The following is a 16,022-nucleotide window of genomic DNA, read 5'->3' on the forward strand; positions in this document are numbered from 1 at the left end:
TGTTTGTTTGTCCCTTCAAGTCGAAACACTTGAGAGTCTTCTTCTGAAAACACTCTTTTTCTAGTGAGTGAAAAAAACACTTTTTCCAGTGAGTGAAATATGAGTGGACATTCAAGCTCTAGCTATATTTAAGAAAAAACAAACATTTAGAAATCTCAAGTGGAGCTTGTTTGCAAGGATCTGCAAATCAAAGGTTTGGGTTCTTAATGTTTGACAGAATTTTCTTCCTGCCTCCCAAAGTCACTTCTTCCTGTATGTGGAAGAAATATTGTTAGAAACCTTAATTCAATGGATAAGGCAAATTTGGGAGGAGTAGGCTCTTGTGTTTTGTTGGCTTGTGCAAGTGTTTGTCCCTCTGTTAGTCAGCTTTTTGGTACGACCTCACCACACAGATCATGCTTGATAGAACAGACACTTTCAGCTACAACATCTACCTTGGCAGGTAGGAGAGAAAAGAGTAAGCTTCCTAATGAAAGCCAGAAGTGGAAATGATCCTAGAGAGAAGTTACATAGAAACAGTGAAGAAAAAAAATAAATAAAAATGTCTAAGTTCCATAAGTTTTATCAAAACCCTCAGGTTTTCAATTACAGCATTATTTCTGAACAACTTAGAAATTCAGACACTTCCACTACATAGAAACAACATAGAAGATGTTTCAGGCTTATAGAGTCAATTCTTTAACATTGTCAAGATCCGTACTACTTGTAACTGCTACAATTATCTTAGTAATTAATTCCTAGTCAGTTATAGGAAAGAGATATTGAAAGTTCTAGGGGAAAGAAAAGTGAACCTAAAGGAAAAAAGAAAAAAGGTGGAACACCCTTAAATGAACCAAAGAATCAGTTGGTTTTCACCCTAGTTTCATATTTGACTAACTGGACAACAGTATTTGCCAGGCTATTCAGCTATAGATTTTCAAATCGCAAGGCACAAATCTCAAAATGAGATGGCTAAGCTATTACTGTGCTAAAAATACTGGCACAAAAAAATTGACCCCTTGCATCTAACTTTTCTTTTTGGCCTAGTTCAATTTACTTTACCAACATTTTAATCAGGATATATATAAAAAATAAATATTAAAAAACCCCTCTAACCACATGGATGCTTGAAGTAAGCTGACATCCTCTGATGGAGAAACAAATGAACCTTCTGCAAAGACATATGAAGACAAGCTGTTGGTGAAATCAGTTCACAATCAATACATTAGAGTATCGGTTCATCTTCAACACTGTTTAATAACTGTGGCATGCAGGCAACTTGAAGCTCACCCCTTTCAGCATGACATAGACTCTAGAGAGTCAGGGGCCTGTTGAAAAAAAAGAGTATAGGCTCTGAGTTGCTTGAAGAGTCATTCTAGGCATGACCATCTGAGCCTGTTCAGCTAAATCTCACATCATTCTCTATTAACTCTCCTCTTCAAAGTTCCCTTCAGTTTTTTCCCATCTAATCTCTGTGTGATGACTTCATCCCACTCAGCACCTCTCATCCCTGCCTGTCCTTTCCTTTGGCATTCTCCACCACCACCCCCTGCAAGTTTTCCAGACAATGATACCAGGTCTTGTCCCACCAATTCAGTATGTCAATAATCTTCCCCACATTTCATGTAAATCAGGCAAATCTCCGCTCAAAACTGCTGAACTCTGTAAACAGCAGTGGTAGAGGGAGATGTTTCCAAGTACAAGTAAGAAAAGCATGTCAAGCAAGGCCTTGTCCTAGTTTTACCCAAGGATCAAAGAATTTATGAAAAATTAGTCTGTTTAAACAGAGACCTGGCAAGATAGTGTCAGCAATAAGAAGCTCTCTCCCAGACGACCAGAAAAAAAAATAAAATCACAGGAAATAAATAATCCAAAATAAAGATTAGCAAACACTTATTTGGAAAACAAAAACAATCAAAGAAACAATCCAACCAACCAAAAAATACTAACCAGCAAACAAATATATCAAAACCACAAACAACTAAAAACCCAGTAATCAGCACAGCCCAAATGGCACATTAAGATCAAAGAGCTGTTATTTCTAAAACTAGATAGGAAAGCCTTTTTGGTCAAATTAAACTGCTTTGGACTGCTGCTTGCACACTGAAGAAGGAACACTAGTGCTCAACTGAACAGTCTTCTAGCAGCTCTAGTTTCCTTTTAGCTTTTGATATTTAATAGTAGGCATGAACCTATTTGGAAGAAATTGTTGTTTTCCCAGTTAAGTTCATTCCCATCTATTTAGTAAAATTTGGCTTACCATACCACACCACAAATGCAGGCTCATTTCTCATTCTGAAAAAGTGTGCACTGAACAGATTATGGCTGAGGATCTTGAGAACCATAAAATACAAACTCACCTTTTAAATTGTCTTTTAGCAGTGGATCTGACAATCCCTTCCCATTTGCATTAATTTCTGCTGAAACATTACACTTTCAGTTCACAGTGTGTTTAATCTCCATCCCACTTACCACTCCTTTTTTGTCTCACACAAATACCACTTCATAACTTACACATTTTAAGAAAGTGAGATTTTTCTTGTTTAATTCTGATGTGACACAGACAATCTAAGCAGTGCTGACTGGAGAAGAGTGCCCCTTAAGTAGCATGATGGAAAAGCTACAAGACTAAAGTCCTTATTTAAGAGCACAGACCTGGTAGGACCACATTCCACTTGCTACAAAAATTCATGACAAAACACTACAAAAGAAGTCCAAAGCTCAGTTGCTAACTTCTGCATTCCTGATAAAATCAAAACATTCAATTTTAGCAAAATGTGCAATAGTATTAAGACAGGCTTAAGAACAACAAACAACTAAAAGATAGAAATGTAAGGAATGAAGCATCTGAATCACATTTGGATGCTAGCTTTCTGATATATTTAGCTGTGTTCTTAGAAACTCCTAGAACTAAGCAGCATGTAACAAAAATAGCTAACATGATCTTGCCTTTTTTTCCTTACAGCTTTTTCTCTCTTCCCCCTGCCAAAGCAGTCAAGAAAAGGCCAGTTGATAGGTTCTCAACCTTCTGATACTGATGAAAATGGCACCTTAGTTAACCTATGATACTATACATTAATAAATAATAGAATTTAAACAAATTATAGTATTACCTGCTGTTACAAATGAAACTGCTGGGCTACTTAACACTGTATCAACAAGCTAATGCTCTGCAGTAGCCAGCAGCACAAAAACATGTAGGCTGCCTGCATGGTTTGGGTATGCTAGCAGCTTTTATACCCTAGTGTATAAGAGGGATAAGCATAGCTATCTGGTATATGCAAGTGCTATGTTTACAGATTTATTATTTTCATGGAAGGTCTTAAACAGATAGCAGTATCACTTAACATTTCATTATAACGTGTCTCCCAACGCTTCATTTCAGACTTCACAAGTAATGCTTTGTGTTTTGAACTCCTTCAATCCCACCCAGACAGCACTTCAGTGTTTGAAAATGAACACAGTAAGTTTCACATTGACCATCCAGAACTGCATTTTCATAAAGATATCAAACTTTGATGCTTTAGGAAGCCCTAAACAGTTATATCAATCAGAAAACTGTAGACAAATGGAATCTATCATTTGTAGTGGATTTTCTGAGGCCATACAATAGTGAACCACATATCACCGTAAAAATGATATTTAAAATCATCTAAAGTGAATACTAATTACACAATTCTAATTTTAGGAACATCTCCTGCCTCAAGACTAAAGTTTCCATAGCCACAAAAGTAAAATTTGTGATAGCTATGATGCTGTTCTTGGACTTACACTTCTATTCACACCTGTGAATTCAAAAACTTAAAACACTTCCCTAATTCAAAGCCAGTTTTGACATCTGGGTTTTTTAATTCACAATTAAACCTAGTTACTTAGCACTGCTGACATGATCACATACTAAAGACTGAAAACACCCTTACTCCTGAGATTTACTTAGCTTAGGCATTTTTGCTTGGCTTATTAGACTCCTTAGGAAGTTTAGCTCCTTCTACTTCATTGGAGTATGGGAAAGTTGAGAGACTTCTGCAATACCTTCTCACAAAAAACCCAAACAAAACCACAGTTCTCCTAGATAGCAAATATAATTTCTCCTACTGCTGTACTGCACAGCTACCTCAAAGCTGACTGTTCTATCTCATTTCTGTAACAACTGCACTGTATGGTGCTGCGCAGAAGCATTCAAGTTTAGTAATTCCAATTCTAAAAGTTTCTGCACAGTCTTCTGCAGTTCCTCTGAAAGTGCCTTTTCCTAAGTTCACAACATGGCAGGCCAGTGATAACTGTTATTGTATGCACCATACATTAAAGATGTCAGATCATCTTTTTTTCAACTGACTATATTCCATGTGGTTATGAAAAGCAATAGCAAGACACTTGTTCATTAAACTAGGTTTTGAATATTATAAGCTATTACACTGTGCCATATACTTAAGAGTATCACGCGAACATACAGACAGGAACATTCCTAACCTGTTACATGTTGTTTGGGTAACTCTCACTGAAGCATAAACCTGCAAGCTCTTCCTAGGCATGTCTGCAAAGGCAAAGCAATACAGACCAAGTCCGTGTGACACCAGTGTTCCAGGTATAACTGGAAGGAAGCTGAACAGCAAACATGTACATTCCCGTGAGCTCAATGAAAGCAAATCTGAACACTGAGAGCTACATGACAAAGAACATCAGTGTAATGAGTTCACAGCTATAATAGAGCACCCTGCATAGCTAGATTACAAATTACCCACATCCAGCCACAATGATGTCATACGCACACAATCTTTGTAATTCTTAATTCTCTTATTCCACACACACCCTCTTCCTTCCTCCTGTTCAACAGAGACTGGAAAAGCAGCAGCTTTTGCTAACTCTCTGAATGCTACAACTAATGACTGCATAGTTAAGGAGAAACAAGCAGCCAGACTTCCACCTCAAAAGGGAGCACCCAGGGACTCTGTCATGATTCTTTCGGGCTCCTCAACTCTTCTCCGCAGCGGGCTAGAAGCACCCAGCGGGACAGCCAAAGACCCACACAGGGCACTCCCCGAGCCGCTCTTCTGCTCTTGGAAGGGTTACTTGTTAAGCAGCCGCTGCGGTAGCCCCACGTCTTGTACTTCGTGAAGATGTGCCGCACCCGCAATTAGGTTCCCCCGTCCGGCGGCAGCAAGGCGGGGCGCCCCCAGGAAACCCCGAAGCTGTCGGCGCGGTGACAGCCGCGGGGAACTTTGCTTGGGGCGCGGCGCAGGGCTGAACGGTGGCAACCCAACCCGCAACCCCCGAGGGGCTCGCCGGATCGCACGCTCGCCCCGCCGGTGGGACAAAGGGGGCACGCAGCGAAGGAGAAAGCGCCGCGCCCTGCGCTGCCAGTCCACCCCCACCGGGCACCCACCCGCGGCGGAGCACGGCTACCAAGAGGAGAGCCGCCGGCGGAGCAGGGATGTGGTGCCCAGAACTCCCCGCTGACCACCGGCCCCGCCGCTCACCATCCGGGAACTCCCGGTCGCTGATGTGCTGGAGATGGGGGCCGCTGCTGCCAGGATCCGAATCCGCCGACTCGGCCTCCGCCGATCCCGAGCCGCCGCCCGCCGCCGCCGCCTGATATGTATCTGCCCAACGGTCGGGCCCCGCCGCTGCCCCGCCGCTGCCGCGGGCCCGGCTGAGCTTGGGGCTGGCGTCCGGGGATACGCAGCAGGTGACGGTGTTGCCCATGGAGCTCGCAGCTCCCCCGCCGGGCCCCGGCTAACGCGGCTCCCGGGTTGGGGCGGGGGAGGGGGAGCCGAGGCGCCGCTCTGAGAGAAGGAGGGACCGAAGGAGGGCGGGTCTCAGTGCTGCATCACCGTCGCCTCCACCCCGGCTAGGCCAGGCTAGGCCAGGCCAGGCCCGGCCAGGCGCGGCCCCCGCCCGCCCCAGCGGCCGCGCAACCCAGCCACCACCTCCTGTGCGCGGCTAGCAACGGACCTCGCGTAAGCGGCCACCTTCCCCCTGGCCGGGGGAGGGGCAGAGGAAGGCCGATATGGGGGCGGGGGAAGGCCGAAAGGGGAGCGGGAGGGAGGCCCGGCCCCGCCTTGCTCCCACCCAATCGCCTCCCTTCGGGATGCCGCATGACGCTGCTTCGCCAATGGCTCTGGGGTTCATCACGCGGCCGCCGCCGCCCCCTTACTGGACTGGCCCCTTCCTTCCACACGCGCACACGCACACGCAGACGCAGAGCCGGCCACCGCCCCTAGGCCCCACCCCGGGCCCGCCCCGGGGGCGTGAGCTGTACTGGCCCGGCGCGCACGTGCAGCAGTAGCAGCAGCAGCGAAATGGTAAGGCGATAGGAACAGCGGAGGACATTGCTGATGTCCCGCCTGCCTGCCGTGCGCTGTCTCCACGGTGCTTCCGTGCCTCTGCGCAGCTAGAGGCTTCGGTAGGGCTGCGGGCTGTGCTTCCAAGTTGAAAAGGCAGTGTTTTGCGCGTCTTGCTGGCTCTTTCGCATCACTATTAAAGGTTTTAAGGGTTTCTAGGTGGGTCCGGAGCATTGTGCCCTCCTCACCCCGTAAGTGCTAAGCAGGCAGCTCCAGCGCTGGGCTGGGGGTCGCAGCAGCTGTATGTGAGCTCTGTGATTGGTTCTGATGCCTTTCTAGTGAAGTTCCTCAAGCAGCTGAGTGTAAGCCGTGCTGCATCCTGCCGCTCGCTTCTGGCTTAAATCTGCTGCTTTGCGCAGTGCCTGCACGTAGCCTGCGAAGGAAACATTACACGTGGCTGCTGGGATTCCCGGAGAATTGATTCCCCGGCTTGAAGGTCTCCAGCAGCAGCGTTTTCGCTTGATGGGTCTCAGCTCCCCATGAGCTTCTCAGAGGATTGGAATGTTCAAATGCACTGCGAAGAAGATGGATTAAGGGGCATGATACCCATAGAAGTCAGAGGCCCTAATAAGCACAAATATATCGTTCTGCAATGGATCTCCTCACTAAGGCTATAAAAATTTAACTCCAGACCCTGATAAGAAGAATGGCTCTGCAGAAGACTTAGGAACACACAAAATATTACAAAATGCTGCTATTATGCTGGCAGTTATTCCAAAGGTGGACAGAGTCAGGGTTTTACCCTAATTTTGCAGGACAAATCCTAATTTTGTCTCTCCCTTGCGATCGTAGGCACAGAGTTTTCAGATAAAACCATGCCTACTCTCTTTGAAGAGAGGAAGTCACAGATGCTGCATTTCTAGAATCTGTACAACTTAATCCCAGGCATGATAAAGGGAGGAACTAAATAATTTATATGAGGATTACTCCCTCAGAGTGATGAATTACACTTTTTCACTTGCTGGCAAGTGTTTGAAGCTGTGTTAGCTAAGCCTCTCTATACACTACTGACAGTTTGCAAAGCCTTGTTACTCCAGACAAATCTGACCTTGCTGTGGATTACACAGGAGCCTTAGAGAAGATTTACTTTCAGCACTTTAGGAGGCACTTCAGTGTTCCTCCACAGACTGTACTCTGCTTGAAAAGCTGTAGGACAGCCAGGTCCTACTCTCAGGACTAGGACTGGGACTTAACTATTGGATGGGACAGGAGATTCACTTGGCTCAGGGAGCTGAAAAAACAGGTTTCACACAAACCAGTCATTCAAAAGTTGGTGGGTTTTTCCCTCTGGTATTGCATCCACTGATTTTTGGTGAGGGTGGTTGGGGAAGGGAAGAAAGCTTGAGGGTTGATGTGGTTTAGTGCAGTAATTAATTCTCAAGAGTAAGAGCTGGCTTGTATCTGTGCTATTTAATATTAAACCTGACATAATTTACTGTCTCATGCCAGAAAAGCAGTACTCTGACTTGTTTGTACCTGGCTGACTGTATTTTCGAAAGCAACAATCGCATCTGAGCAAACTGTGCTCCCGCTGCACTGTGGGCCCTGTCCTACAGCTCAGTGCCACAGAGATGGGCCTGCTAGCACAGTTGTAGGAGCCGCATGCAGACCTGCACATCTCAGCCAGGCAGCCATGATGCTAAGTGGCTGCTTCTTAAACTACGTCCAACTTGTTCCTTGCAGCCATGCCAGTGCATGTGATAGGGCTGCCTGGCTTCAGCGGAGAGGGGGTACAACTGCAGCAACTGCCTTGTGGGATCCCCAAAGCAAGCTGGACCTCTGTTAGGTCTGGGCTTCAAAGCAGCCTCAGGAAGCCCTTTGCCAAAGCTTCAGTTTGGGGCACTGGGAAATCAATGTTCAAGGGTAAAGAAGTGAACAGGAATGGCTCAGCTGAGCACCTGGACCCAGCCACTGAGGGCAACAGCCAAAACCCCACATACTTGTCCCGATAGATGATACATGCTGGGAACTCTGAGTGGGTTGGAGCATGTGATGTGTCTCACTGCTATTTGGGCATCAACGTTTTGGTTCCTCTGCCTCCCAGAGGCTGGGGCTGAGGTTTCCCAATGGTCTCATACTTGTTTTCAGTGTGTAATGCTGCAAAGGAAAAGAGGATGGCTGCTTTTCCCCTGCACTAGCGCTGTTGTAGAGCATCAGGATTTATACAACCAGGCAGAGGGAGGAAAGCAATCAGTAGTCTGTTTCCCTGCATAGCCTTATTCCTGTAGGTCTTAAATAAGAGGAAGCTGACTTTAATCTCTGGAAATTCTAAAACCAGCAAACTATCCCACCTCCCCAGCATTCCAGGGGAATTTAAGCTTCTGCTTCCACATATCTTACCATGCCAGTAAAGAGTATTTTTCCATATCTGTGCATGTTTTCCTATAGCTTCAGTAATGAGGAATAATAATTTTCTCCTCCATTTTGGCAAAGTAACTCTTAAAATCTTAAAATCTGAATTATCAGGGTAATATGACAAAATCTGTTGCTCTGTGTATTTTCTGCAGACTAGGTGATCCTGCTAGTAGATATAGCCTGAGCAACACCCTGCAAAGATGAGACACATTATCTTTTATTTATGCAGCTTAGCACTCTATTGACTTACTGCTATAGCAATATACTGAAAATCATCTACCATGATTTATTATGAGTCCAGGTTCTCTTCCTATTTTCCATCTCTTCTTTCAGCTGTTTTGCTTGATGTACCCCAGTGAATCGTCATGCAGTTTCCATTATAAGGAAATCAGTTACTTTGATGTATGACAGACAGCACACACATAGTTCCACATTTTGGATGGCAGATCTTGGCAATAACGAATCCATAAGTTGAAAATAGCTTACTACCAGCCATTGAGATGAACTTTCCTACTGCTATGGGAAGAGCACAGGAGAGGGTCTGTTCCATGAGACCCTCAGTTACTGCCCCTTCTCTCTGAGCAGGGCACCCAGTGGCAGCAACCTCCCCACATTTACAGACCCTAAATGCCATGTTTACACATAACCCATTTGACTGAATTGGTTTACCATTCTGCTTGAAGCTTTTCCCAGTACTTGCAGCATTCAATCCTTACCTGTTTTCAAGGCTGTCGTGGTTCATCAGGGCTGCAGTCAAGACAGGGCAATTGTCAATGTAGATGACAATGCAGGAGGATGGGTCAGTTTTACTGAGCTCTCCTGATTACACTGCTGGCCCTTAAAGATTATTAAGTCCTGCTGTGCAGTAGCGATCACCATGTTCCAAGTAACGGAGAGCAATCACTGGGGAGGAGCTGATGATAACATTGGCAAGCACCAGTCCCACTGATGGCAGCATGCCGTTTATGCACCTCACTTGGGAAGGGTACTCCAGCTTTAAGGTGAAAAATCGCCTTGAAAGAGAGACTTGCAAGTTGATGGAAATGGGATCCACAGGAGTATTTTCTTGCTCACTTAAAGCCAAAAGCAGACACTTTGGAAGAAGCCTGATTATGATCTGTGTCCTGTTCTGAATGAGGCCTGAACCTGCCTGTTCACAGAAAAAAGTCAAATTAATCAGAAAGAATTTGTGTCATCTACCGCACTGGGCAAACACTTACTAAACGGTGAGAACTTTTTTTATATAAGACAAGAACACAGTTTATCACTCAGCTTTAAATGTATGCAGTATCTGTAGTTTGGATTAGCACTGAGCATTCGATCTCAATTGACCTCTTTGAGATTACATCTAGTTTCATTTGAACACTGCTGCATTTAACCAGGATAACTCGGGCAAGGAGGTCACAGATCAAAGTCCTAGAATTTAGGTAGGTATGACCCTCAAATGAAGGCATTCTGGGTTTTGTATGTCACTGTCTTGTTTCAGTTGCACACCTAACAAGTTTCAGTTACTCACTAGGAAAAAGAAGGACCAGCTATCAGTGTTGTCCTGAAAGTTGGCACAGGAAAACACCCTGCCCTGGTGTCCTGGGGGGGCTCTGAGCAGAGAGCAGAGTGATGCAGCAGGAGCTGCCACTGCACTTCAGCCAATGACTATGCACTGTGCCAGGCTTGCTTTAGGGAAACCTTCTCCTCTTGTCCCTGGTAGCTATGTCTGAATGTGAAGGCAAAAGTTTCTTGGAGAGTAGGTTATGGCAGGTTTTCTTGTTAAGTTCAGCCCAGCTGAGCTATGGTGGGTAGGCTTGGAATGTGCAGCACTCAGAACATGAACAGATATTGTCAGGGCAGGGATACATGGCCTACAGATGCCAGGCGCAAGATGCACCTTGAGTAACTTCAGTAGGGTCCCTAGATCTGTTCACTGTTCCTCAAAAGCACTGTGCATCTTTCTTCCAGGAACAGAGGGGAGCAGAGCAGCTTTTGACTTGTGGCATTGTAGGTTTGCCTTTTTTTTTTTCCCCCAGTCTGAACCTTGCTCTTATAAAAAGAAATTTTTCCATTTGTGTTCACAAAGAAAATGTGACCTAAATGTAACCTAGAAAGTAGTAGCACAAGGGTACGGGCTGCCAAATGGATCCCAGCAAGTGTTAATGCCAGTGTGGATGGCACTTCATAAATTCGACAATGTCACTATTCAGTAAAGAGAGCACGTTTGTTATACAGGCCTTCATTTCTCCTCCAAGTGATGGCTCATGTTTAACTTTTAATAATGCATGGTGGGGAGAGAGCATGTTTGCTTTCTCACAAAAGGGAAAGCAACTTTCAAAGATGTGGGAAATTAATCCTAATTTAAACTCTCTGGGGAACTTGCTGTAACTGCCAGGAGAAGTCCACACAGCCTTTAAAACAAAGGCCAGGGGAGATCCTGAAGCAAAATCTAAGTCAGATTGTGATGACAGCTGAAGGAGAAGCAACCAATATTCCTGAGCTGTGGAGATGAAAAAGATTTATTCTGAACAGAGGACTAGATTCATTCCTGATGTGAGGCTAATGAGATCAGGAGATCTATGCTACTGAGGAACATGTTCTGCCAACTACTGAATGCAACTTCTAAGCTAGAAGCTTAACTGTATGTATAATTATTTGCAGGATGCATAATAAATTAAGGCTTCCAGGCTTGACAGGACTAATATTGGTGCTGCCAGCTGTGTTTTGGCTTGTGGGCTCACAAGGGAAGGTAGTTCTGTCTCTTTATTTGGCCCATTTGCTCCATACATGTGAGCTGCTGTCTGCTTGTGTTCAAAGGAACTCCACTTCTCAGGCAAGTTTTTACATTTCTCACAATGGTTACTTGCAGGTAGATTTGTGCATTTTTAAATTTAACCTCCACTCTAAAAGCTTTGTGCTTGTGTTCATAGCCAAACAACCCCGTAGTGCCTTGCTTCCTGATGCAAAACCAGGCTTCCCTTCATCTGTGAGTAGCAGTATCCTTGAGAGGAGACATCTGAAACCATAGTTACCAGCTTCTATCTGAATAATGACTCTTGAAAAATTCCCAAATCCATGGGTATGTTCTTACCCACAGCAATTGCAACAAGAAGCTGAAAGTCTCCTAAAATGCTTGAAATTAAATTATAAGATTTTCTGTAAGCTACCCAGCTGCACAGTGACCATCATCCCAGAAATGGAGAGTGGCTGCTTGCAAATACTCAGTTGCATTTGATAGGGCCAAAAATCTTAAATCCTGTAAATTCTGCTGTTATCTTTACCCTTAGTACTGCACATGCTTTTCCAAGGCCATGTGCCTCCTTGCCTATCTGCAGGGTGGTAACACCAGTTCTAGGATGCATTTTGTTCAATTTCTCCCTTCTTAGAAAGTGTTCCAGCTGCAGGGGAAGTGCTTCTGATCTTACTCTCAAGCAGTCTATGGATAACTTGGAGAAGAGCCAGGACTTTGTCTTTTCCTGGAAATGTAGCTACCGGAAGAGTGAATCACCAGGTTGAACCTGCAGAACCATCTGAAAACAAAAGCTTAGACTTCTGTGTCTCACTGTTGTGAATAATGGGGGGAAAAATAGGCATCCTGTTTTGAAATCTGCTACCAGCTGAGGGGACAAAAATATTGCACATGTGATTGTCTTTTGAAACTGACAAGTAACATAAGACTATGGCCATTTAAGGGAAAAAGCCTGAAGCAAAACAGTAGTTAGGGAAACAGAAAATTCCTTTTTTTTTTTTTTAAGAAAAATTAGCCAGTGAGGTGGTTCTGAACACATAAACAGGATTTTTAATAGCCCCAAATTTTCACACTTTAAAATCTTCTGTATTACTCTTGGCTAGCAGTAAATACATGCAGAGCAGGGCTGGGAGCCTGTGTTTCATAGCATAAGGACAGACTGCAGTGCTGGTGTCATTGATTAAATCTGTCCTTTTGCCTCTGCAGCAATATAAGATATCATTACAGGCACTGCAGAGGCTTCTTGGCTAGCATGCAAGCATCTGGATCCCTCCTAGGATACCAACAGCACAGATATATGTGAGCTAACATTTCTTTACCTTATTTTCTCTTCTGATCCATTTTATCTTAAGGTAAAAGAAAACTCGATTCACAGTTAACAAAGGCTAAATTAGAATTAATGGAGACTTTCAGATGTGCTGAAGGCAAGAAGGAAGGCTTGCAAAGTTGTGCTTGGTGTGCTTTTGGGTAAAGGCCTGCAAGAACTACTATTCTCATGTAGTAAGTGTTAGAAATAGATGGTACTGCAGCTCATGGATACAAATTTCCTATAAGAAGAAGGAAAATGCTTTCCAGTATTTTAACACAAACATTAATGACACAAACATGCATGACTTCAATTAGAAAAGTTAAATTGCATGTGTAAATGCATGTGCATTAAGTTTATTTAGGGCAAACTTCTAAAGGTTTAATTCTGACCCTGGGCCACTGAAGCCTGGAAGGAGCCTCTGAGAACACTTCTATTAAGGTACCTGCAATTGCTTAGACTTGACTCTTTCTTCTTCTCCATTGTCTTTCAAGGAGTGGAGAAGAGAAACACTGCCCATACCATTACAAATAACACTACCCTCCCACCACCACCACCTTTTTCATAAACTTGGATTCTGCTTGGTTTTAAAAGGCAACTTTTGTACTGAGGCAGATGCTCTTGCAGTTTGCAGCATTTCCCCCTGCTACCTCAACACAGAAACAAGGCAATGCTGCCCTGTCCTTCCACTATCACCCAGCTGCAAGGAATACAGAAGCTGCTGGCAGAGGAGGGAAATCACAGCCCCAAGCTCAGAGGAGCACTGCCAGAGCAGCCCTTCCTGGTGCACTGTGATGCCTGCTCCCCTGTCCGTTGTGCTCCAGTCCTGTCATAAGATGCTGAAGACATAGGTAAGGCAGTAGGTCCCTGAACATCTGAAAGTGCAGTGAAAAGTGGAGGAGGTTTCCAGCAAATGAAGTGCATCTGGAGCTGCAGTGGTTGTGGAGAAGAGCTTATTCATTTTGCTTTTTGCTCCTTAATTAAAAGTTCAGAATAATGCGGGCTTTCAGACCTGTAAGGTCTTTGAGAGATCAGGCACACAATTCCACTAAAAACTAAGTGATCTTTCTGTAACAAGACATTTCAATAAATGTGGTGATTATACGTGACAGTTTATCAAGATGCGAGGCAGAAGGCATGAATGCGATGTTACTGATGGGAACTATTCCCTCTTCAGAGGCTCTAGAAACTTCCTGCATTTCAGCTCAAGCACTTAGGAGATTATATGTTTTCATATTTTTGACCACTGCTTCCACTGTTTAATGTAACTTCGAGTGTGAAGGAAATTACATGTTAGATCAGACTTCAATATTTACTTCAATATTTACCATTTTTTTGGAAGGATCTTGCTGAAATGGCAAGTTGTAACATCTAGTGATAACCCATCTGTTTCTGCAGAAATGTCTTTTTAATTCACCTCACTGGTTTCAGAGATGACCCACATCAGTTCAAGCCAAGGCTGTCTTGATTCTGCAACTGCAAGCTGTCATCAGCCAAATTAATTTCTGGTTTATTCCATTTGTATTTAACAGCAAGTGATCCACCACCCCATCTATCTCACCGGTGTGGAGAATCTGGAAGCTACTGGTGAAGATGAAACTGTAAAAATTGTTACATCATTTCACTGATACATATTTGAATGGCTATTTATGATGATACTTAGGGAGAAAAACTGCTCTGTTTTCTGGGATTTCCTCCAAGTTTTGTGTTAGCTCATGTTTGGTTTTGGTTGATGAAAGCTCTTAGCAAAACAGGTATTTGCCCAAACTTAATTTCAAAGACAGGTTTCATACTTCAGTGGAATGACAACGCAAAGGAGCTGCTCTTTATTTAGAGGAAAGGATTAAAAGTGTATGACCAGAAATTTCTAGACAAGTGCAGAACAGAGCCATTTGGAATAAAGTGTTGCTCTCAGAGGGCTATCAACAACATGGGTTTCCAGATAGAGTTCAAACAAGTAAAATTCAGATTGTTTCTATTTATACCTGCCTTTGCCTTGTTAACCAGAGACTTTGTGAGGGATGTAGTATTTTCCCCACATTGTGGATGTCTCCAAAATCCATGTACAGCCATGTGCTACATGCAGTGTCTGCAGAACTATCACACTGATTTCTAAGAAAGGATTTTAAATATTAAGCAGGAAAGAGATTTCAGAAAAGGAGGTATGTTAGTATAGCTTCAAAATAATGTCTATTAATTTCTTTCTCATCTACAAGATTTTTTTTTTCATCTTCTAAGTTTTACAAGGACCATTGTCCTAACCACTTTTCCTTATGTACCCTCAGCAGCTTAGCTGCATCTCAGGTAGCAGGATTCACTTATAACTGGACTATATTATGTCTGCTCTGTCAAGTAGGTAAATGAAATAAGACTGGACTTGAATCAGTGTTTATATTTTACCTCATTCTTGTTTACCTTAAAATCAGCTGTTTCCCACTTTCATAGACCCACAGAATCATATAATTGTTTTAGTTGGAAAAGACCTCTAAGGTCATCAAGTCCAAACATCTACCTAAGCCCACCATGGCCATTTCCAGCTTAGGCGTCTTTATAGCTTTCTGCAGTGTTTAAAAGCTGAACCAGTTCTTGAAACTTTATTGTTGTGCTACTGGAGAAAAAGCATTTCAGTTCATGGGAACTGTTTTAGCTGTAAGTCAGGAAGGGTTGGAAGAAACAAAGTTTCTTTTTCTGCCTGTAATATCCAGGTACTCTATTTTCTTAGAAAATGGATGTGAAAAGGGGAAAAGGAGACAAATGTAGGCTTAGAATTAATATGTTGAATCAGGGGTCTTACTGAGCTTCTAGTGGGACTTGCTTCCCTTTGAATAACTTCATTATCCCATCATGATCTGGAAAGTAATTTCTGATCTGCTCTTAGAAGTCAGCATCAAAGTAACATTAGGAGGGATGAAGGGAAGCAGGGCAGGATCAGTAGAGAACGTGCTGGGCTCCAAAGATTCAGGGGATATCTGACATACAAAACACATTCTTAGGATAAAAGCACTTGCTGCACTATCTTTTCTGGGAAGGAATGTATGCATTTTCACATACAGCCTTTTTTCACTCTATTCAGCCAAACCACTGGTCTTATGAAATACTGCAGAAGAAAACTGATCTGGGGGGGGAGTAGGGAAAGGAGGCAGTTTGGAGCACTGGGGGCCTGCCACACTCTACATCTTGGTTGGAGATCTCAGGGCTGGCATGTGGTGTGGGAGGTGCAGGTAAAAGCTTTGTGCCATTCAGGAATTTCCCTCCATTTGTCTGATGGTGTAGTTTAGGCACAATGTAAGTGATAAAAAAACTC

General features: G+C 43.7%; 1 protein-coding gene across 1 annotated transcript in view; it reads right to left on the reverse strand.

Annotated features, from left to right (window-relative positions):
• CCNYL1 (cyclin Y like 1) overlaps positions 1-5,763 on the reverse strand; it is a 30,746-nt gene extending 24,983 nt beyond the window's left edge. Inside the window, exon 1 of the mRNA XM_054173029.1 lies at positions 5,457-5,763. Within this exon, the coding sequence (XP_054029004.1) occupies positions 5,457-5,682 (226 nt within the window). The 5' untranslated portion in view covers positions 5,683-5,763. The remainder of the gene's footprint in view (positions 1-5,456) is intronic.
• Between the last annotated feature and the right edge of the window lie 10,259 nt (positions 5,764-16,022).

This window comes from Dryobates pubescens, chromosome 2, assembly GCF_014839835.1.
Source record: "Dryobates pubescens isolate bDryPub1 chromosome 2, bDryPub1.pri, whole genome shotgun sequence".
Taxonomy (NCBI): Eukaryota; Metazoa; Chordata; class Aves; order Piciformes; family Picidae; genus Dryobates; species Dryobates pubescens.